At 44.9% G+C, this 23,827-nt stretch overlaps 1 protein-coding gene across 1 annotated transcript; it reads left to right on the top strand.

Annotated features, from left to right (window-relative positions):
• Positions 1-521: 521 nt before the first annotated feature.
• Positions 522-21,415, top strand: DNTT (DNA nucleotidylexotransferase; the record flags this gene model as incomplete). The annotated part of the gene is made up of 11 exons (XM_084244662.1): positions 522-724; positions 9,301-9,475; positions 10,460-10,588; positions 12,339-12,509; positions 13,499-13,570; positions 14,782-14,905; positions 15,766-15,898; positions 16,947-17,055; positions 17,767-18,012; positions 20,273-20,356; positions 21,132-21,415. The coding sequence occupies 11 exons, from the start codon at positions 522-524 to the stop codon at positions 21,216-21,218; spliced, it is 1,533 nt and encodes a 510-aa protein (XP_084100788.1). The 3' UTR covers positions 21,219-21,415.
• Positions 21,416-23,827: the final 2,412 nt, after the last annotated feature.

Below are 23,827 nucleotides of genomic sequence, written 5' to 3'. Positions count from 1 at the left end.
GAGGTGATCAGCAAAATAAGAAATATAACAATGCCATTTATGTAAAGTTAAGACAGCCATCCAGTGTACAATATCAAAGCAAACTACAGAAATCCAATGTATTGGAAGAAAGGAAGAGCATGCAAGTGAGTTGGGAAGCTAAAAGGGGATCACAAAATAAAGACAAGAGGGGTCTCAAGCTATTTATTTAATTAAATTTATTTTCAGACTTTAATTCAATAATAAATGACACAGGAATAATGCTGTTTCCCTATCTTCCTCATACAGTTATTCTAGGATCTGATGAAATTATGCAGGAGAAGCAAAAGGTAATTTACCTCATCCATTATGATTTTCACATTGGACAAATGAACAGAAAAGAGGTAAGAATTCCTCACCACTCTTCAGCAGGAAGACCTGGCCCTGGCCTCCAACTCTGCCAGTGAGCTGACATCAGAGCTGTTCATAAAGGAGGGGCTGGTCCCCTCACTTCTGGAGGCAACATTTGATGGCACAGCTAGAAGCAGCAGCAGCCTCTTCCCATGGATCCCCTGCGAATGACCCCCTCGGGCCCTCGGAAGAAGAGGCCCAGGCAGATTGGGGCCTCCGTGGCCTCCCCTCCTCATGATATCAAGTTTCAAGATTTGGTTCTCTTCATTTTGGAGAAGAAAATGGGAACCACCCGCAGAGCCTTCCTCATGGAGCTGGCCCGAAGGAAAGGATTCAGGGTTGAAAATGAGCTCAGGTAGGAGGATATCACTGATTTCCCTTGTTGAACTAGCAGTGCTTTTGTGAATAGCTGTGTTTTCTGCCACGTATAGAAGAGGGGATGTTTCCACTGGGAGATCAAAGAGCAAATTTGAGCCAATTAATTATGGGAAGTAAGATATGGACAGATGGAATACTGAAACTAGCTGGCACCAAAAGAAAAGGTGTATTATTATTATTATTAGTTTTTTTTTTCTTTCTACAATTATAAGATGAAGTCTCTAGGGAGTATACACAGAAACCAAGTTGGAAAATTTAATGCCGAAATCACTTAATTTCATTTTTGGCCGAATGGAGCAAATCAAGACTAAGTCCCATTTAAAAAATCTGGCTACTATGAAACAGAAAGAACGGTTTGGTCTCTTCACCAGCACATCTGGATGTGCCTAGGGGAGGATTGTGACTAGCTCACCAAAGGCACCCGAATGTGACCTTGGTCCTGCTTCTCTGAAAAGCAGTTCCAGGGGGTTGTAGAGAGAGGGAAGTTGGTGAAAGATGTAGGGACAGCTCTGTGATAGACACCAGCTGAGAGGGAAGCTTTTAGCGTCGGGGCTAGAGGCAGGTGAAATCCCTTAGATGGTGTCACTCACCGTCCACTCACACCCCAACTGTGCTCCTGTTCTGTTAGACAAGCTCTTTACTGGTTTCAAATAGGTGGGAGTGAAAACAAAATAGAACCTTGACATAAATAGTTCCAATGAACTGTCAGGGGCTTGGTAATGAATGAAAAATGATGATTATTGCAATTGGCTAACTTTGTGTGTCCAAGGAATAGGTTAATCATGATTTTATTTTTCCAGGAAAAACTGTAAGAATTTTATGTGTAAGTAAATTTTTATTTTAAAAATATCCTATGATATCTAAAAATAAAACTGACAAGAAGAAATATCAGCTTCCCACTGAAGAAATATCAGCTTCAAGTTGCTAGAGAGACATATGTCTAAAGTCAACAATTAAATGTGATCATTTTCAGAACATCCATAATTCACATGAGAGGTCATCACAGAAACTGTTCATTTTTGACTAAAATGCCCCATTCAGAAATTCCTGAATTTCTCACGGTCCCTTTCCCATCTGTTTCCTCCTTACATGGTCTCCTTCCCCTCCATCTGTCTCTTTTTTTGCTCTTGTTATTTTTTCTTTTTTAACCCTCTATCCCATTTGGGATGTTAATGATATTTTGGCTTAACATCCTTTCCAGGAAATCGTAGACTTCATCTAATTGTTATCTGCCTAAACTTACAGACTTACATAACCTGTTAGAATTAGAGAGGGGAAAGCTGACATAGAGAAAGAGATCCCACACCAGAAAATTTTTTAAAAAGAGAGAGAAATTGAAAAATCAAACATTGAAAGCCTTAGCAAATATGGAATTGCCTTTTGCAGTAAAGAAATTTGGCAAGGGCCAGGCAGACAGGTCCAGCAGGCACTTACATAGAAAGCTCTTTGTTGACATATCCATACTCCCAGCGAGGGCTGACTGGTTAAGTTATAGGCACAGCTACGGATACACTGAGGTGACTGAAACAGGGAAGAGACACAGAGCAAGTTTCTTCTTGTGGCAAGAGAGCTGAAGAGGCAGCTATATGCCCCAGATGCCTGCTGCCAGGGACCAGACCCAGCTGCGAGGTGGCAGAGGAAACTGGTATATGGCGTGCAAACTGCTGTGTGCATGTGATGGTGGCAGAGTTCCTGGGCTGGCAGCTCAGCAGGCACAGAAACTATAACAGTGTGCATGGCACAAAAATAAACCACAGGAAGTAGAAGTCCTAGCTCTCAAACAGAATTTCTGTTATAGAGTTATAGACTTTAATTGGAAAGGATGATAGAATGTATTGTGGGAGGCATCTTCTATATGAAAAATCTAGAGACCTTCATTTCTTAATTTCTGGCTCTGACCATTCCCAGCTATGAGTCCAGAGAGCACAAGATCCCCTCTCCTTGCTGACCTTAGTTTACGGATAAGCAATCTAGCCTAGCTGATGTGATCACCAAGTGTGATGATGGTTGTCAGTGTGCTTTGATAAATTAAAAGTGATGTGTGATTGGTTTTTTGGTTAATTATCTGGACTCACTGATCATGACAGCAAAATCCCAAAGAGAGAATTCTCTCTCCACAGTATGAACTAGGTCAAATGATGTAAACAGATAGGACATAGACAGGAAGGAAACTCATCAAAATATTATGAGTGGTTATTGAGGGAGGTGTAAGGGGGCAACTGGGGAGGGATTGCAGCTGCTTTTATTCTGTTTTCTAAAATTGTTTATAATAAACCTATGTTATTATTTTTTTTTTAGAGGCATGCTTTTATTTATTTATTTGTTTGTTTTTGTTTATACATGCACTGGGTACAGTCAGAAGTGCGGGAGGGTGAGAGAATTCACCAGAGCCAGAGCGGGGAGCAGAGCAGGCAGAAGGACCGAAGTACACTGCTGAGGGGAGCAGCGGGCGGCAGGAGAGGTCTGCGCGCCATGTGGGACCCTCCTCCGGTGGCCGGGGAGCAGCCGGGGATCGAACCGGCGCCGCGGAGGCCGCGGGCAGCTTCGCAACCCAGCGCTCAACCGCTGCGCCACCTGGGAGGCCCATAAACCTATGTTTTTAAGTGAAAATAAAGAGGGACACTTCTCAATAGCGAAATACATACCTCTCCTTTCTGGTATGTAAAATTCAAAAAAAAAAAGAGAGAAGGGAGAGAGAGAGAGAGAGAGAGAGAGAGAGAGAGAGAGTGCGAGCTAAGAAAAGAAAATGTTCTGGAAAATAGCAGCCATCCCCATTGTTACAAGTATATTTTTTGACCATCTCCAATTGTGAGGGTAAATTTGAGTGAAAATCTGATTCTTACTTTATCTGGGTCAGAATTGATGTGCCTGAAAGTATTGAACCGTCTGGAGCTCATTCATTCTCCAACATAAGCACTGGATCCTTATATTTGGATTGGGCCTCATTAATATTTATGTTATATTACAAGAGATGTGTTATCCAATGTGCCATAGGAAGCTAGTTCTTAAAACATAAATCAGGGAAGATGTGAAGTCCTGTGAAACATTTTTATACATTCAAGAAAAGGATTCTGAATTTTATTTCACTGCCAACATCCTAAATTTTACAGCAACTTCATAATCTTCTAGTCATTTAAGATAAGTTAGGGGAGGAGCAGGATCTAGTAGTGCTTGTCACATTCTAATTTCATCCTGGGCTCCAGTATGTTGAGCTATTTTTAAACTTTATCTGTTATCAGCTCTATGAACACGTTGGCTAAGTCTCCTGTCTATGTTTTGGCCTAAATCATTGCCATTGAAGAAGAAAGAGCAGCAGACAGGAAGGGTGGGGCCTCAGCACTTTCACCACTTGCTGAGCTCCCCCGTTCAGGCAGGAGAAAGTGGCAGATGACAAGATTGTCCTGCTTGCACTTCTGTAACTGGTCTGCACGGTTCCAGTCGGAGGCATTGTCTTGATGAGAGCAATCACGACCTCACAAATGAAGGGTATTATTCAAACCATCCTGCATGATATTTGTCAGGCTCTGGAAATACAAAATAGTGGATGATTGAGCCCCGTAAACAAGGTGTTTAACATTGGACAGGAAGTCGAGTCAGGAATTCTACCTTCGTTGTCAACTAGAATTTAAAAACACCATCATATATTAAGTATATACTAGTCTTTGAAACAATTTTTTAAAAAGATTTATTTATTTATACAAGAACTGGGGTACAGATCAGAGGCGCAGGAGGGTGAGAGAATTCACCAGAGACAGAGCGAGGAGCAACACAGGCAGACGAACCAAAGACACTGCTGAGGGGAGCAGTGGACAAGACAGGAGAGGTCTGCCGCGCCATGTGGAGATCTCCCTGGCTGGCCGAGAATCGAACCCGCACTGCAGAGGCTGCGGACAGCTTCACAGAATGGCGCCCAACCTGCTGTGCCACCAGGGAGGTCCCTGAAACAATTTTTTAATTAACATTTTCCTACCTGCCCATTGGCTTTCAAATTTCTGGTGTTATGTTGGTATAGTTACATCCAATCCAGCTGCCTGTCCTTCCCATCCACTTACTATGTGACATTTGAAATGTGACCTCTGCCTGACTCATTTTCCCAAAACTATTGTCTCCAATGTTCCAAGGAATCTTGTGGGGGTCAAATCCATGCTTTTTCACCAGAACCTTGGTAAAGACTCTCTTCTTGATCAAAAACTCTCACAGTTTCTAGCTGCTTAAGATTATGTCCTAGGTTGGCACCCCTTAAAATGGCTGCTTGAGAAATCTCAAGTCTGCCAGGAGAATTTACTGTTAACTCCAGCCCAAACCAGACAATAGGCAGATCAGCCCTTCTTCATGGGGCTACTTATAAACCTTGAGATATAAATCCTTTCGCTGTTCCATGACTGTTAAATCTTCTAGGCACCCAGGACTGTCTTCTCAGTGCAAACATTCAAGGAGATAGCTTTCACCCCGAGTCTTTTGGGAGGATAAGGACCTATCTTTACTGGGGGTCTTGCTCTAATTTGTACTAGGCCCTCTCAATGTCCCCCAGTGCCCTTCCTTTGGTACACCCTAAGTTCTAAAAGGTGGCCTGCCCTTTGTTTCATCAAACTTGAGTTCCATACACACTGGAGCTACTGTTTCTACTTTTGGTAATATCGGTTTTTGTTTTCTTTGGCAATGTTCTATGACTTCAAATTTTTGGTGTCTGAAGTCAAAATATTAGAAATCATTTTTGCAGCACACACGTGCACGCACACACACACGAACACCTGGAGAAAGGGATAAGCTGCCTACTCTACAAGAGGCCAAAACACCATGGCAAACACTCTCAGTCTTAGGTGTATCAGGGCTGGAAATGGAAAATTGTCTTTACCAGTGCTAGTAAATTTGTGTAATAAAACTGCTTCCATTTTTCTGCTTTCATGGATTCTGAAACAGATCGGTTGCTACAGGAAATTGGTAGGAGGGTTTTTTAAATAGTAAACATCTCAGCTTACTGTAAATAACTAGTTAAAGTCATTGTTTACAAAATATGCCCTCCATCAGATGGGAAGAATTGGGAATGAACTCTGCAGGCAAAGAAGGCAGATTTAAAGACAAAGGGAAAGGCAGGTGGGAATCCAAGCTGAGGAAGTCAGATGGGCTGAGGGGTAGGAAGGGTTTCAGACTGGTTTCAGGTAAAGAAGGATTTCTTGGTCTTTCTTTCTTCTCGGAGTTTTTCTAATGATACCAAGAGGCAGGACCAACTACGAAAAGAAAGAAAGGGAGACCAGGGATACGGCTATCAGAGAAGAAAATAATTCAGAACCAAGATTTGCAAATAAATCCTCTAACTCGTGTTTTTCTCACATCTTAGTGGCATGGTCACGATTCTTAAAATAGCTTTTACCACTTGTGCTGTTATCATTAACGTCTTTCTTTTCATTGTGCCCACACTGAATTGTTAAAAGTAATTTAGCCTCTTCCTAAGGAATAATGTCCATAAAACCATGGATCTGATATGCAGAAATAAAATATGTAAATGTCAACAAACACAAATGTTTTTTCAAATGTTCAGTTGTGCATTATGTACCCCTAAAACTGTCTCCTGACCCTACAGAGAAATGGGTTCTATGCTGGGAAGCATTGCTGTAACTGACCAAGCCTGAAGTCCATCCAGCCTGGACAGTTAAGGAGAGCTCTTTCTCTATAGGGGTGGAGGCCTGGGCTGGGGGTGGTTTTGAAATAGTGGTTCTCATGAACAGGCAGGAGGATTTTTCCTTCCCTTGCTTTGGGAGAGCTCCTGCCTGCTTCAGCCAACAGGGTGCAGCAGAAATGACAGGCTGTGACTCCTCACAGTGTCATCAAAGGCCCTGGCTTCAGCTGCACCCCAGGCCCAAAGTCTCAGGTAAGATGTTGAGTCCCCTCTAAGAGAGGCCATATCAGACTGACAGCTGTAGCCGAGCCCAGCTCCCAGCCATTCCTACCAAGAGCCACAGGGGGTCAGTGCCTCCACTGAACCACAGGGAAGAGATGGGTCACCCAGTTCAGTTCCCAGAACCCCTGACCCCCAAAACTGCAAGATACAGTAAAACTGTTGACTTCTAAAAGCAATCACATTTTGGGACAGTTGTTTAGTAAGTAGAACAATCCAACTACAGCAGAATCACCAACAGAGTTTGTCAAAAATACATATTCCTGGGTCCTACGTGTAAATTAGTGAGTCACACTGTAAAAGAAAAAAATAGAACAGACCCAAAATGAAGTTCCTCATGCCAGGCCCCACCAGACTTAATGCCTAACCTCCCTGCATTTTTGACCTCTCCCAACAAAGCGTCACCCTAAACCCATCAAGCTGGAGCTTCCTTTTCAGCTCCTGTGAGGTCACCTGAATGACAAGACTCTCCTGAGGGAAGGTGATTCTACCTGAAATAATCATTTCTTTTGCTAAATACCCTGTCCCACCCCCATTCTGTGTATAAGTACCTCCATTTGTGCAATCCCTTGTAGTATCTAGAGAGAATGCTGCCTGTTTTTGAATCATTTAATAAAGCTGATGAAATCTCGAAATTTGTGAATTTTATATTATAACAGCATCTCTGGTGATGTTGCCCAGGCATCTGAATTTTAATACAGCTTCCTGGGCCTTTCTGGTAGACCCCAGAGTCTAAGAAATATTCCTGGAATTATAAATTAGTTGATTCATTGATGCCTTCTGCCAATGGTTTACTGGCTGTTACTATTAGTCTGGGCCACGGGTCATGAGCTGATGGTAGACATGATTATAGATAGTCAGGCAGCTTATAACACTGTCCCCTGCTCTCGGGGACACCAACGACCAAGCCAAGTACATCTCAATCCAGCATTAGTTGAAGGAGAATCAGTGACTTTTTCCCTGTGGGATCTTGGGAGACAAACCCTAGTTCATGGCTATTATAATTGGCTCAAGGCCTCCCAAACCCAGTCCAAGAATTATCAAGACTAAGAAGCCAGGTACACTTAAAGAATTGAATCTGCTGATATTTCTCCAGCAGCCATCTCAGCAGTGTCTTGGGGTTTTGGGAAGAGGTTGGGGGCCTGAGGTCTTCTGTCACTTTTATCATGAGAAGCAATCCCAGGCTAACACGGCAAGGCAGAGACTGCTTCAGTCCCAATTCCAGATTCATTTTCCCTTGAAAATGACATTCATGTGCACTTTTCCCCTTCAGTAGAAAAGTGGCGATAGATGGCTCATGACAGAAAGTGGGAGGACATAGAAAACACCTTCAAACAAAAAACAAAACCTCACTTGGGGATCTAACCACAGTCTAGCAGAACGTTGGTAGATGGCTTCAGTCATGCACACCTGGCTCTGAATCCTGGCTTCATGCAAACTTAGCAAGCATGGGCTTCTCATTCGAACTACACTGTGCACCTCAAAGGCTGTGGTGAGGATTAAGTAAGAATATATACACGTTTGCATGTTCATGTTAGTTCGCTAATAGTCTGGCACATTTCTTCCTAGTCTCTTTTGTATATGCAGATGTTTTATTGTTTGTATTGTTTTTGTTTGTTTGTTCATGTTGTTTTATAGCAACCCCTCCCCCACTTTTTCAGGCATTCTGGATATCTCTGTGAGGGGCAGGACTGTGTCCAGGGGAGTGGATCTTGGTAGTGGAATGGGGGTACTACGTGTGGATGGTGAGGGCCTCAGTTTGGAAGATGAGCCCAAAGGCTTCTCCCTGGCACACCCATCTCTCTCGAGGTTTAGGAGCAATCCAGAGCTCAGCGTGACTGACAGCCTCTCTGTGGCTTTTCCATCATGGTGTGTAGCTATGGCAACTGTCCTTTCTGATTTTCTGGGACAGGTCTACTTGTCCTTATTGTAGCCCAGACGATATTGGACATGAAATGTGAAAGCATAAATTCTATGTGGCAGCAGCAAGAAGGTGATTGGATAGTGCTGTACCGGAAATGTTATTACATCCATTTTTCTGCCCTTTGGGGGAATCAGGTATTTTTTTTTATTATTATTATGATACCCATCCAGATGTTATTGCTTCTGCGAGAAGGAACAGCTCTCTGCACAGTCACAGAATAAGCGCAGGCATGGAATGCAGCTCAGTGTGGTCCAGCACGTAGGCTTTGGATTAAAACAGACCTGCCATTAAACTCCTGCCCCACCAATTATGAGCTGGGTGAATTTTTAACATCTGCAAGTCTTTTCTCATTTTTAGAAAACTCAGGCGACAAAGAAGATGGGCAATAGGACGAGGCCAGAACGAATATTACTCCCCAAATATTGTTTCTTAAATTATTTGTACTGGGCCTCCCCTGGTGGCGCAGGCGACTGAGCGAAGCGCTGTGAAGCTGTCCACAGGCTTTACAGCGCTGTTTCGGTCCCAACCAGCTGGGAGGGTCCCACATGGTGCGGCAGACCTCTCCTGTTGCACCCGCTGCTCCCCTCAGCAGAGTATTTTAGTCATCTGCCTACGGTCAGGTCTAGTGTGTGTTTCTTCACCAGATGGAATGCTCTGGACACCTTGAGGAAAGGAAAGAGTTTCTAATGTAGAAAGCCCCTTCAGCTGGTAACTATCATCTTGTAATTTGCAGTGATTCCGTCACTCACATTGTGGCAGAAAACAACTCTGGTTCCGATGTCCTGGAGTGGCTGCAGGCCCAGAATGTGAGAGCCAGCTCACAGCTAGAAGTCCTTGATGTGTCCTGGCTGATAGAATGTATGAGGGCGGGTGAGCCCGTGGAGATGACGGGAAAGCACCAGCTTGTGGTAAGAGTCATGGCTGCATTTTCACTGGCCTTCACTCCGTGAAGAAATCCATGAGCCATGGAATCCCCACCCCTGGGGTGAACCCCAAGTTCTCTGCTTACTCTGTGTGACCTTTGGCAAGTCAACTTTTCTGAGCTTCAGTTTTCTCTTCTATAATATGAGATAACAACAGTGCCTACCTCAAAAGATGGTTATAAGGATTAGAATATCATGTAGGTCAAGCACTTATCACAGAGCCTGGTCTGTGGTTGGCACTGAGTAAATAGTAGCTACGTTACGAACAGATATTACACAATATTGAAGCCTTCATCCTGTCACAGCCAGAAAAGTAGAGAGTTCCTTTTTTCTCTTCCTCTGATTCAAAAGAAAAAAGATAATTAAACTATTAATTCCAGGGGCCTTCCTAGTGGCGCAAGGGGTTAAGATGCAACATATGAAGCTGATGGCAGCCACTTCAGCAAGAGTTCGATCCCGGCCAGGGATCAACACACATGGTGCAGCAGACCTCTCCTGACTCACCTGCTGCTCCCCTCAGCAGTGTATTTCAGTCCGTCTGCTGTTCTGTTTCCCACCCCGTCTCTGGTGAATCCTCTCACCCCCCGCACCTCTGGCCTATACCCCATTCTTGTATGCATAAATAAACAAATCTTAAAAAAAAAAACCTCTTAATTCCAAATCCTTCAGAAATAGGCAACTAGAAACTTCAGAAAAAGGATTCAGCCCATGACTATGTAAGTTCATGGAAAAGGAAAATGGTGTTGAATCAATGGTTCTCTTACGTGGTTTTTCTTTCACCTGAATGCAAAAAATACTTGTTAATGACAGCAAACTCAAATGTTGAAGATGTATATAATATAAAGTTTGAGTCTTCTAAAATTTTATGCTCTTTTCAGAGTTAATTGTCATCAAATGACTTCCAATTTTTTCATACATATCTACTATTTTTACTATGTTATTAAAACAGATGTTTCTGCATTTGTTCAGGTGAGAAGAGACTATTCAGGTAGCCCCAGTCCAGCCCCCCAGAAGACTCCACCGCTTGCTGTAGAAAAGATCTCTCAGTATGCATGTCAGAGAAGAACCACGTTAAACAACTACAACAGCGTCTTCACGGTAAATGCGGTTTTATATCAATACCCAAATGGAGGACTTGTCTTTTCTTTCCAAGGGCCCGCAATTACATCATGACTTTTCCTGAAAATCTGGGAAAGTTTCCTTACACTCACCCTACCCTACCCTGGTCTCTGGTTTTTCTACTGCCATGAAAATGGACAAATGTGTCTGGACCACACTCTACAGAGAGGATAGATGGACTATTAAAATTGTCTTCAATGGGCACAACGCTTGTCAAAGGCAAATATTCTGAAAAACCAAATACTGTTATTAATACAATACACAGTAAAAACAAGTTATATAGAAATAGTGGGAGTGGAAGATTGAGTCAACAGACCCAGATGCTAGCCTTGCTGATATTGACTAGCTTGCACAAGTCCGTAACTCTCTCTGAGCTTTGGTTTTCTCATTTGTTCAAAAAGAAATCAGCTCGATCATCTCTAAAGCCCCATGCAGCCCTGAAGTTCAGTGATTCCAGTGACCCCCAAGAAGCCCATGGGCCTGTCCTCCAGGCTCAAATCAGTGTCAGGTGGATAAAGCATGAAGGTGCAGGTCAAATACAAACTTCTCATTTCTAAACTTCCCGCCCCATGTATGCAAGGAAGACCAGGAAACAGTGGCTTCTGGGCACGATGAGCCTGATGCCACACAGCTGTCCCTACTTCCTCCTCTGCGGGAAATGCTAACGTGCCCTCCCTCAAATAACCCAGCCTTGGGTCTGTGCCACCTCTGATTTCACCCATGGGTTCAACAAGCCCATTTTTTTAAAAAAAAGATTTATTTATTTATGCATACAAGAACTGGGGTACAGGGCCTCCCTGGTGGTGCAGCGGTTGAGCGCTGGGTTGCGAAGCTGCCCGCGGCCTCCGCGGCGCCGGTTCGATCCCCGGCTGCTCCCTGGCCATCAGAGGAGGGTCCCACATGGCGTGCAGACCTCTCCTGCCGCCCGCTGCTCCCCTCAGCAGTGTACTTCGGTCCTTCTGCCTGCTCTGCTCCCCGCTCTGGCTCTGGTGAATTCTCTCACCCTCCCGCGCTTCTGACTGTACCCAGTGCATGTATAAACAAACAAACAAATAAATAAAAACATGCCTCTATTTAAAAAAAAAAAAAAAGAACTGGGGTACAAGTCAGAGGGGTCGGGAGTGAGAGGATTCACCAGAGAGAGAGTGGGAAGCAGAACAGGCAGACCGACTGAAATACACTGCTGAGGGGAGCAGCGGGTGAGCCAGGAGAGGTCTGCTGTGCCATGTGGGTGGCTCCCTGACCTGCCGGGGATCGAATTCGTGCCCCAGTGGCTGCAGATAGCCTCATAGGGTGTGTCCTAAGCCCTTGCACCACCAGGGAGGCCCCACAAACCCATGTTAACTGTTGTCCATGTTTTTATGTACAAGCTAAGAGATGAGGATGGCCAGTGATCAAGACAGAGTCCTGGCCTCAGGCTGGTAGGGAGGACAATGAGCAGAGAGGGGAGGACTGTGCTCAGTGATGACTGGCGGGATACAGGGTGCATGAGATCATTTTTCAGTTAATTCCTGGATATCTAATGGCAGCCAATTTCAAGTGTTCCTATACAGCAATCTACAGCCTGTCTTTTCAATCCAACATCACTCATTCAACAAGAGAGTGTGCAAAGGTTCAGGAGACCCATTCCTGACCTTCGAGGAAGCTGCCAGTGCTCTCAAGAAAGCAAGAGGCATTTGCAAGTGGCCAGGAAACAGGTTGTTTGTGCTCTTCTGGTTTTATTCTTCAGGATGCGTTTGAGGTACTGGCTGAAAATTATGAATTCAGAGAAAATGAAAACTCCTCTCTGGCATATATGAGAGCTGCTTCTGTGCTGAAAGCCCTGCCTTTCCCAATCCTCAGCATGAAGGACACAGAGGGTGTCCCCTGCCTCGGGGACAAAGTGAAGTGTGTCATAGAGGTAAGGGTGAAATGTGATTTGTCACTTCCTGATGGGAAGGGGGAGAGAGAGGGAAGGAGGAAATGTGGGACAGAGGGAGACAGAGAAAAACAAAGAGAGAAGTGCAGGTTATGAATTTTCCTCTCAACTATGTCGATGTGATATTCACGATTTACTTTCCTTTCTCTCTCAGTAGATGAGAGACAGATAAAGATCTAGATGGAGCTGGATGTATATCCATAGCCCAATATAATCACAGCTGGAGTTACATGAGTGAAGTAGAGAGAACTCTCTCATATTACTACTAATCACAGTGAAAAGACTCAAGTGACCCAAAAGCCCCTCAGCAGGGGATGGTCTGATTTCAAACACAGCAGCAGGGAGGACCTTGTCCCACTCAGGGACCTCCAGAGCCATGGTGGGTGTGGCAGATTCTGCCTCTCCGCCTATGTGTCTCTTCCAGGAAGAGAGCGAGTGGTGGGTGTTTATGTAATGATTTAATTATTAAATGTTTAAGGAAATTGGTCCTCCAGTATAGACTAGTGCAAAATCAAGGATTCAAGAAAAATAATCCCAACTCTGTTTAGAGGAGTGTGTCTCTGAGTTAGACATCCTAAGGGGTTGAACTTGGATTGGCTTTCCAGTGGGTCCAAAATTAATGTGTTCAGATGAAAAGTCATCTTATTTCGGCAAGTTTATATCCATTGGGGAAAAAATCACATATTTATACATAAAAATATAGTCAATGAATGTTCCATAGATTTGGACTCTAATCATTCTTTACTTTTGTCTCTGAGAATTTTTAGTAGTACTTGAATATATAATGACCTGGAGTTTTCAAAATTACAGGGAAACGTCTTGTTCACTGTGGATCAGCTAGGGAAACATCCTACACACGATGGGTATACATTTCATGAAAAATCAAAAGCTACTACATCTGTGAATGTAAGAGTCTCAGACTATGATTGTCCAACATCCCTAATTTGAAATATTTTCAACTGTCCATGCAGGAAATTATTGAAGATGGAGAAAGTTCTGAAGTTAAAGCTGTGTTAAGTGATGAACGTTATCAGTCCTTCAAAGTAAGTGATTCTATATATATTCATTGAAAATATTTTTCTGTTAACCCTATTACTTGTTCCAGGTGGTGGTATTACTAGGCCTGAGCTGCCATAACAAGTGCCATAGACTGGATGACCGAAATAACAAATACTTGCTTTCTCCCAGCTCTGGAGGCTGGGGATTCATATCAGGGTTCCAGTGTGGGCAGGGTCTGGCTAGGGCCCAACCAACAGGCTTGAGATGGTCACCTTCTCTATGATCTCCTGTGGCAGAGTGACCTGAGCAAACCCTCTGCTATCTCTCCTTAGAAGGGCACTAATCCCATCCTCATGACCTCATGTGTACTTTATTACCTCCCAAAGACCCCCATCTCCAAATACTATCATATCAGGGGGGTTAGAGCTTCAATGTATTAATTTGGGGGAGATAATTCAGTCCACAGTAGTGGTCTAGGAAGTAGATGTCTAAATAGATATGACTGCCTGACTTCCTTGCCTGCTCTGGGTGAGACATAAATTACCTTACCTTCCAGGAGTCAGTCATCAGGGCACAATTATCATAGAGACACTAGGAGCATGGGGCAAAAACAAACCTGCTCTTAAAGAGCAAACCAGTACTGGAAAGTTCTTCACAGCATCCTTGTCCACTTTAAAACAGGGTTTGCCACCTCCCACTATTCCTGCATTGGAGTTTCATGTAGCAGGGACTGCTGCCAACCTCTTCCATTGAGAAGGATATTCACGCCTGAAGGATGGCCCTGGGCACAATAGACTCAGGTGCAGCCAGAGAGGGTTTGGGTCTGGGCTCTGCCACCTCCCAGCTGTGCGGTGGTAAAGGATTTATAAAAGCTGTATTTGCTCTCCACACTTTGGGAGTAAATCTGCAGAGCCTGAGTGTGTGTAAAAGACCTTGGGCACAGGTGTGCGTCACTGGGATGACTGTGGCCCCTCACTTGTGATTCAGGGAGTACCCCCGTCAGGTGCTCGGACCTGCTTCCTTCTGCCTCACTTAGCAATACCAAGTGTCACGAAGGGAGGGGGCCCTATGGTTAAAAAAAAGGCCCCTAACAGATCACCATCACCCACCTGTTTGTCATATTTAGGAAAACTGAGTTTTCCAAAAAGAGATTTTCTTTTCATACTTTTTCTTATCATTTTACTTTGGAACGTATCACTTCGTTGTTATAATGGTTGCTTTAGAAACTAACAGCATGCCTTTCCCTCCATGTCAGCTCTTTACTTCTGTATTTGGAGTGGGACTGAAGACATCTGAGAAATGGTTCCGGATGGGCTTCAGAACTCTAAGTAAAATAAAGTCAGACCAAACCCTGAAATTCACAAGAATGCAGAAAGCAGGTAAATTGTCTCTCCTAAAAATCCCTTCTGTTGCCACGGCTCTTCAACTCATTCTTGGCAACCTGGGTCACTTATTTGGCCTCTTTTCATGCTATGGTTTAAAAATACAAAATACAATCAGACAGGTCTGGATCCAAATCCTGGCTCCAACACTGTCCAGCTGGGTGATCTTAAGCAAGTTCATTAAATCCTTGCGGCTTAGTTACCTCCTCTATGAGAGGGAGGGGGTACTGGACCTCACAAGAGGGATAAACCTGCAGGCAAAGCCCTTACTTATATCATGTGACTCAGCGAAGGCACCTACTCGGCCCCTCCCCTCCATGCCTCTCTCCTCGGTCTGTCATGGGCTCTTCATCCTAACAGCCGTGTCTGAACTTCCCTTATTCATGGTGTCAGACAAAGAAGCCACAAGCCAGATGCCAAAGACAGTTTTCTACCTCAGCTCAGACTTTGCAAACATCCACCCCTTCTGGCTGCAGCTTTGGTCTTTTCACTGATCAATCACCTTCCAGCTTGGAAACTGCCCATCCCATTGGTGTTTTAAACACAGTTTGTTGGTTTAAAAACTGGGCACAGTTTGTCGATTCAGTAGGAAGTTAGATAGATTCCAACAGCTTGGTTTCTAGAAGGATATGAAATACTGCCTTTTCCTTAGTCAGGAAACAGTAAACCTATCAGTCAGAAAGCAAAGAGCCATCACTGCTGGGAAAATTCACAACCCAGAGAACAGTGTCTGAGCCCTAGAGCTTGGTGTCGATGCCCTACACATGGGAGCTCCATTAGACAGCAGAATCCCCTCACCCCAAGGAAGTCATCCACACGCAGTGTCGCTCTCTCTCTCCTGTCCAATGGCCTCTCAGGGTTCCTCTATTACGAAGATCTTGTCAGCTGTGTGACCCGGGCAGAAGCAGAGGCAGTCAGTGTGCTGGTTAAAGAGGCCGTCCGGGCGTTTCTACCTGATGCCTTCGTCACCATGACAGGAGGGTTCCGGAGGTAAATACAAGGGCTGCTCTTGCCTCTCCCGCTCTAGCATCTTCAGCAGCTCTCCATGACCTATAGGCTTCTGGAAAAGGCAGAGAGGCCCTTAGTGATCTGGTGCTAACATCTCTCTGCAGCTTCTTCTCCTGCTCCCTGTACATCACTCCGTTCACCCCAAACAGCTGTCATTCTCTACACACAGAACTGTTCCCTGCTTCTGTGACTTTGTTCAGTCAGAGCCTGCTGCTTAGACTGACTGTTCTCAAATTGTTACTTGGCTGACTGTTCAACCTTTAAGACTCAACACAGAAGGCACCTCCTCCAGAAAGCCTCTCTTCACTGCCTCCACCTCAACTATGGGCTAGGTGCTCCACCTCAGTGTTCCCTGGCAGTTACCAAGTACTTTATTTGAATCTGAGCTCTCCCCACTAAGGTGTTAAGAGTTTCATGCTCAGTGAGAACCTGCACATGGTGCTTAGCACCAAGTAGGCATGCAAGAAATATTGGTTGAGCCAAGGAATGAATGAATGTGTGCAGTTCTTGGACACTAAGAACTCCATTTCTGAAAGAGATCTTCTCCCCACTGCCCCCCCCCCAACACACACATACACACCTTCCTTTAACTCTTTCTGGCCCTTTTACCCGATAACTTGTTACCTGGTTGCCATTCTGGCAAGCTGGGTTTAAGGTGAGGAAGAAAATTGGAGGGAAGATGGACCATTATCTGTGTCATGATTCCAAAGCCCCAGCATGTATTGTGTGGCTGTATTCTTGGTTTGCCTGCCTCGACATACACAGGTATGAGTAGATAGAAGAAATAGTTTCCTAGATTATTTTTCACCCACACATGCATCATTACATCAACACCATGTATTGTTATTTTCTGTGTCATCAATTTATTTTGCTAGGAGTTGTGTAATCAAGGGATACTTTGTTTTAAAAAGTCATAAACATTTTGTGTTACAAATTTTGAAATCAGGCATAGGAACAAATGTGATTTTTAGAAATTGAGGGCTCAACCATCTAATTTATTTCCATGTCATACTATTTTTTTCTCTATCAGGGGTAAGAAGATTGGACATGATGTGGATTTTTTAATTACCAGCCCAGAAGTCACAGAGGATGACGAGCAACAACTTTTACCTCAAGTGATAAATTTATGGGAAAGGAAGGTAAGAAGAAAGATTAAATGTAGATGTTCAGACAATCACATTATATTAATATAGTTGAATCTCGCATACTGTTTACTTCCTAATCGTGTAAGGATCATCTAACTGAGCCTTAATGATCTGTAAGTTCTTACACAATGACACACAACGAGAGCTACCAGCTTTGGGTCCTAGAGCCCTTGGGATAATTATCTATCTTGCTGACACGTGTATCCTGTTGCTAAAGGGGCTGCTCTGTCCCCGCATTAGACAAGCACAAGACAGCAAAGGCCTGGGTTGTGAAGGCCTTGGGGGTGAGCCAGGAGTGGGGCAGGACAGCGAAGATGGGGTAAATCACCCTCAGAAGTATCACTAGTGCCCTGATCTCGGTGCTGGTCAGTGACCACCTGGACTTTGTGCTGAGATGTGAAGATGGAAAGTCATGTGGGCCAGCCGGGGCCAGCAGAGGTTGTGGCTCAGAAGCCCCCACTGCTGAGGTCAGACTAGCCACAGGCCTGCTGGTGCCCAGTGGAGGAGCTAAGTTGGATTTGGGGCCAGAGCCCTCGTTGGCTTCCTCTCCTGGTGTTGCCAGGCGGGCTCACCATGCAGCGTCAAAACATGCGTCTGCTCAAATCTGTAAAACCTTTGGTAAGAGCTCCCATGAGGAGCCTGGTAGAAACTCACACACACTGTCACCATCAGAGACTCTGCCTGATGACTTTCTGTTTATTTCAGGGACTGCTTTTATATTATGATCTTGTGGAGTCGACATTTGAAAAGCTCAAATTGCCCAGCAGGAAAGTGGATGCATTAGACCATTTTCAAAAATGCTTCCTGATTTTAAAATTGCACCATCACAGAGTGGACAGTGGCAAGTCTGGCCAGCAGGAAGGGAAGAGCTGGAAAGCCATCCGTGTGGACCTGGTCATGTGCCCCTACGAGCGCCGTGCCTTTGCCCTGCTGGGCTGGACGGGCTCCCGGGTAAAGACTGCTTGGATCCATGACATTGGCATTCACCTTCCAAAAGGGGGCTGGGTCTACCTGCGCCCCTGAGAGAGACAATGGCAGCCAGGGCTGGTGACCGCATAGGACGCAGTGGACATTCCATGTGTACACAGTCAAGGAAGACAGATTAATCTAGAACCGTTATTCTCTAAGTATGGTCCCTGGGTCAACAGCAGAGCCTTACCTGGAAAGAGGAGGTTAGACATATAGAGTCTCCACCCCACCCCAGACATACTGAATCAGGAGTTCAGTCTAGCCCCTGGCAGAGGGCAAGCTCTCTGTAAATGTTCATCAGGAGATCCTTGCCTGGATACAGCCATACTGACAGATTCCCCTGCTTGTGCCCTTCCTCCTCCAGCCAAATGATCTTGTTAAAAGACAGATCAGATCACTCTTCTACTCAAAACCTTGCAGTTATTCCCCATTTAACTCAGAGTAAAGGCTGAAGGTTTTACAGCCACCCAAGAGGCTCTGCAAGATCTTCCCACCAACCCCTTAGCTCCCCTCCTGCTGCTTCCTCCCTAAACTGGGGCAAGGTTACCTTACCCTAAAGCCTCTGTTCTAGTTCTTTCCTCTGCCTGGAGTGCTCTTGCCCCAGAGTCTGAACTAACTCCTTCAATCCTTCAAGTCCTTGCTTAACTCCTACTTCGTCAACATGGCCAGCACCGTAAGCAGCAGTGACTTTTCAATATACATTATTTACTAATTTACTCTATTATTGTGTCTTTTCTGAGTCCTGGGCTTGAACCCAAAGCCCTACCAGGGAGACATTATGGTTCTTTTCTCTGATATATTCCAAGAATCAGAACATAATTGGTACATAGTAGATGCTCAACAAATTTTTGTTGTGTAGCTATTATTACTCTCCAAATGAGAGATACCATTATCATTCCTAATGGTCCAGGGGAAAAATGCTTCTGGGCTTTTAGCAGAGGAGTCCAGGGAGATATCTTCACCTGATAGATCTGGGGAGCCAAGGGCAGCCTCTCACTGCACCCACTTCCCCTCCCTTCTCCAACCTCCCCAACACACCTTGCGAGCAGTCCTGCTTCTAAGTGCTGGGAGAACAAGAGGAGGACACCCTGTACTAAGCAACACCCCTATACTTTCTCAGACCAACAGCTACCGTTCCAGAATCTGCTTCACCCCAATTCCTCCACAACCCAGACAGACAGAAGTCTGTCTTTCTATGCACCCAGGTCTGAAAGGGGAAGGGTAGTTCCCAGCCTCAGCTTCAGCTTGTTTTTTTTTTTACCACTAGAGAGCGCAGTGAACCCACCCTTTCTCCCTAACGCCAGATGAACTGGACATTAGGAGATCTGTGCTTCTCTCAGGAAAATTAACCTCAAGACAGTTTCATTCATTGTCTTCCTTTTCCAAGGATTTCCTGTCCTCTGTCTTAGGCATCAGGATTTCCCTCCCGCAGTCACAGAGTCCACCCCTGGTTGTAGAAGATGCTGATCTGGGGGCAGGTGGCTCACACTATTTCTTATATGGAATCTCATAGGAGAGGATGACGGAGTGGAGGGGCTTGCTCCTGTGCTCCCTTCGTCCTCTTGTTTGACCAAGCAAGAGGCTTTTACAGCCTCTTGAAGGTTTTACAGCCACCCAAGAGGCTCTGCAAGATCTTCCCACCAACCCCATTAGCTCCCCTCCTGCTGCTTCCTGCCTAAACTGGGGCAAGGTCACCTTACCCTAAAACCTCTGTTCTAGTTCTTTCCGTCCTCTTGTTTGACCAAGCAAGAGGCTGGTGACTTGTCGAGAGAGGCATAGACAGAAGACAGAATCCGGGCGGGAACTCAAGTATCCTGATTCCTCATCCTATTTTTATAATATTCCAAATTTAAATGTGTGTGTGTGTGTGTGTGCACATGGGTGCACACATGCATTGCTAACATGTCCTTTGGGCCAGGCACTAGTCTAGACGCAGACCTCACAATAACCATTTATTCATTCAACACACATTTGCCCTACCTCGTCCATGTGCCTGGTGCTATCTGAGGAGGGACTATGGTTATGCACGAAACAAATCAGGTTCCTGTTTTCATGGCACCTGCGGTTAGTGTGTGTGTGTGAGCATGAAGACTGTCATCCCAGAGCTTTCCCCGGGGAAAATCACTCTGAGAACAGTCAATGGAATAGAGATTTCATTACAGGGATCAAGAGAGCTCTAAACACATTATACTGAAAACATTCTAGACTTGATAGCAACTTGTCTTAATGATCTCTTGTGCAGCAATTTGAGAGAGACCTCCGACGCTTTGCCACGCACGAGCGGAAGATGATGCTGGACAACCACGCTCTGTATGACAAGACCAAGGTAGAGCTGTCCCCTGAGGTGGGCTGCCCGGTCCTCATCCCCAAGGGTGACTGCAAGCATTTCTTCCAGACTGATTTTTAGTGTCCTGGCTTAGTCTCCTTTGCTGAGTGTCCTGTTCCCTCATATCACACATGAGGGCAGCTGGAAAGGTACTGAGCGGGCCCAGAGTGCACCCCAGGGGCTTCAGGCTCGTGGACTATGAGCCAGTGGACCCAGGACCATTCCAGCAGTGATCCTTCATTGAGCTGGGTCTATCTATAGTGTTTGTAAAGAGTAACTCCAAAGTAAACCGAGGATTCTCACAACTTACCCTCAAAAAAAGAAAAAAAAGAAAAAGAAATCACTGACGCCACTCACTACCCTCAAATACAGTGGTGGAGGTGTTCTATGTGACCACTTAGAGGGTACTGAAGAAGGAAAGCAACAGGGCTGCGCTGGGATCTAGCTGGGCCTGCAGTCAGCCAGGCCCGCGCAAGCTACTAGGCTCACGGGCGCGCTAAACTCACAGAGTTCAGGACCCAAATCCACGCCTCAGCAAAGTGAAAAATGACTGTGTGAATAGTAGAGAGTTAGATATTCAACTGTTAAATCCACAAATGCCAAAGTGGTCTAGGATGCTAACCTAAGCTCTGGGGGGAAGGAGAAAGAGCAGGGAATGATGTTTGGGTGAGAATTCATTCTGATCAGATAGTTTCACAAGTAATATTTTCACTAAGCCAGACCAGAGAAGCCTACAGAAATATCTGATTGCACCTATTTCTTGTTCTGCTTTCAGAGGCTATTTCTCAAAGCAGAAAGTGAAGAAGAAATTTTTGCGCACCTGGGATTGGAGTACATTGATCCATGGGAAAGAAATGCCTAGATAAAGTTGTCAACCCTTTTTTCAGGTTAAGTAAAAGACGCTTCATATTATAGTGAAAGATGCTAAGGAAAGTTTGGGGTTCTTTAAGTCTTATGACTATGACGATTGGTCTAGAAATAGCTTTGGGAACATGAGAAGGCCCCACCTGGTGATGGGTTAGGCGCTAATGGCCACTGTACTACGTTGCTTAGAATTCACAGCATATTTTTCCATAGAAACAGTATAATTGGTGACTTGTTTGCCGAAAAGCTCATCAAAGCCCACTTGACTCCCAGTGCAGCAGAAATACTGTGTGTTTCCAATAAAAATGGGAGGAAATGAGACAGTGGAGTCTTCTTTTTCTTCGCTCAAAAATTATAGAACATTCTTTAAAATGCAACAAAGTGAAAGAATAAAACTTTTTAGATTTATCTTGAGTGGAGAAATAGGTTTATGAAGATCAGAGATTCTCAAGTGGATGCTGGGTCTTTTCTGGAGCTGATGGGGGTGCTGATTCAACAGCAGGAAGGGTCAAGCCCCACTCTCCTCCTACAAATTAAGGTAGAGAAAAGGATGGAAAGAAAAGGATGGAAAGAGAGTGTAGACTCTTCCCTAATTTGAGACCAAGAGACAGCCTATTTTATGCCTTTGAGTCTATAGGGAAAGCACTTACTTCTATGAAAGCTATTCATTGAGTGGATAGTAAAATCCACATTCATTTGGGTGGAGAGGCATTTTCCAGAAAACCAGGTACCTTTAGCATCTTTTATGTTCCCATTATCAGGCTCAGAAAATCACCTGACTGTAGAGGGCTATGCTAATATTAGGCTGTTAAATTAATTTACACATCAATCAATAAGTCTCTCCAGGAGTTTGGCAACATAAAGATTGGATGGAATAAGAGATATTTCAGAAGATGTCCTTCACTGATTTAAAAAAAAAAAAACAGAACACTTCAATTAGTTTTACAACCCTGCAGTCATAAATGCCACAAGGAAAGTTATATAAAACTGCTGTTTGGGCCTCCCCGGTGGCGCAGTGGTTGAGCGCTGGGTTGCGAAGCTGCCCACAGCCTCTGCAGCACCGGTTCGATCCCCGGCTGCTCCCCGGCCACCAGAGGAGGGTCCCACATGGCGCGCAGACCTCTCCTGCCGCCCGCTGCTCCCCTCAGCAGTGTACTTCGGTCCTTCTGCCTGCTCTGCTCCCCGCTCTGGCTCTGGTGAATTCTCTCACCCTCCTGCGCTTCTGATTATACCCAGTGCGTGTATAAACAAAACAAACAAACAAATAAATAAATAAAACTTGCCTCTATAAAAAAAAAAAAACACAAAAAAAAAACAAACAAAAAAACCCCCTGCTGTTTATTGGGAAGATGTAAGGGAAATAAGTTTCTCACCTGCAAAGCCCAGAGCCCAGGGGACCTTAGAGGGCACAAAGGCTGTGCTCGTGAGAGTGGTGAGCAGAGGTGGAAGGAGAGGACTCACTTTGCAGGATTTGGGAGAATCAAAGTTAGGATATTTGAAGTGGATGAGTGTAATTTTAGAGACAAGCAAACCCAAACACCAAGTAATTCATGAAGAAATGAGATCAAAACACTTATGCAACCAGCCCTAGGTCACCCCAAAGCCAGCACTGGCTCTGGGAGGAGGCTGGAGCTTCTGACCTCTGGTCTATGCATTTTCCTCACTAGCAGCTTGGCCTCCAGGAGGGACTGAACAATTCCTCCATCATCCCCAGCAAGAGAGTGCCAGCCGAGGAGTATCCCTGGGATAACCTTGATTCCAATGGAGGGTCAGCGTCATATAGTCTAATACAGGAAAAGAAAAACCACAGACATGTTGTAGGCCCATAAGAATGACCATTTTACTTTTCACTATATTCCAAAATAAGTTCTAGTACCTCATTCCAAGCAATAGATTGTAAGTGGAATTAAAACAAATATCCCAAAATACAAGTCACATCTTGCTTTAAAGATTATAAGGCTTATTCACATGCATATATCAGTCCTGAGGGCAGGAGGATGAGAACTTTTATCTCTGTTTTGTAAGTATAGCGCTGAGGCTTCCAGTGGTCCACAATCTACCCCAGGGCTCACACCTTGTGTGCCAAGGCCTAGGTCACAGTCAAGTTCATAGCAAATTCAAGGGCCCTCTTACCATGTAAGAGAAGTACAAGCACCGGATCACTGGGCATGTGGGCTTAGAAATGGCCACATGGGTTTGTCAAGGTGACTGGACTGAAGGGACTTAACACAAAACTGATTTTCACAAGTTGGATTTGAAAAGCATGTGTTGGCATGTGGCAATGTGGAGAAGTGCGTGTTTTAGAACAGTGGCAGGTCCTGTGTGAGAACAGTGGTGCATGGAGTGGTGGATGGGCCACAGGTGCCCTGAATCCAGGTTCTCCCACCAGGAGGCTTGTCCTGCTTGTGGCAATGGCTCTCTGTAGGCACCTGGACTCCTGGAAGCTGCCTTGCATAAGTAATAGTCAAGACTGAAGCCTGAGCTGGCTGATTTGACCACAGGCTTCCCTCAGATGTCAGGCACATGACGGCTGGGCCTGACCTTTTGTCCTTTGCTCATCCACTCACAGTTTTCTTAATCTTTTCTTGACAACCAGTTTTTCCCCAT

This window comes from Talpa europaea (assembly GCF_964194135.1).
Source record: "Talpa europaea genome assembly, chromosome: 10".
Classification (NCBI taxonomy): domain Eukaryota; kingdom Metazoa; phylum Chordata; class Mammalia; order Eulipotyphla; family Talpidae; genus Talpa; species Talpa europaea.
Note: the sequence above shows the minus strand (reverse complement) of the source record. Positions and strands in the feature narration are given on the sequence as shown.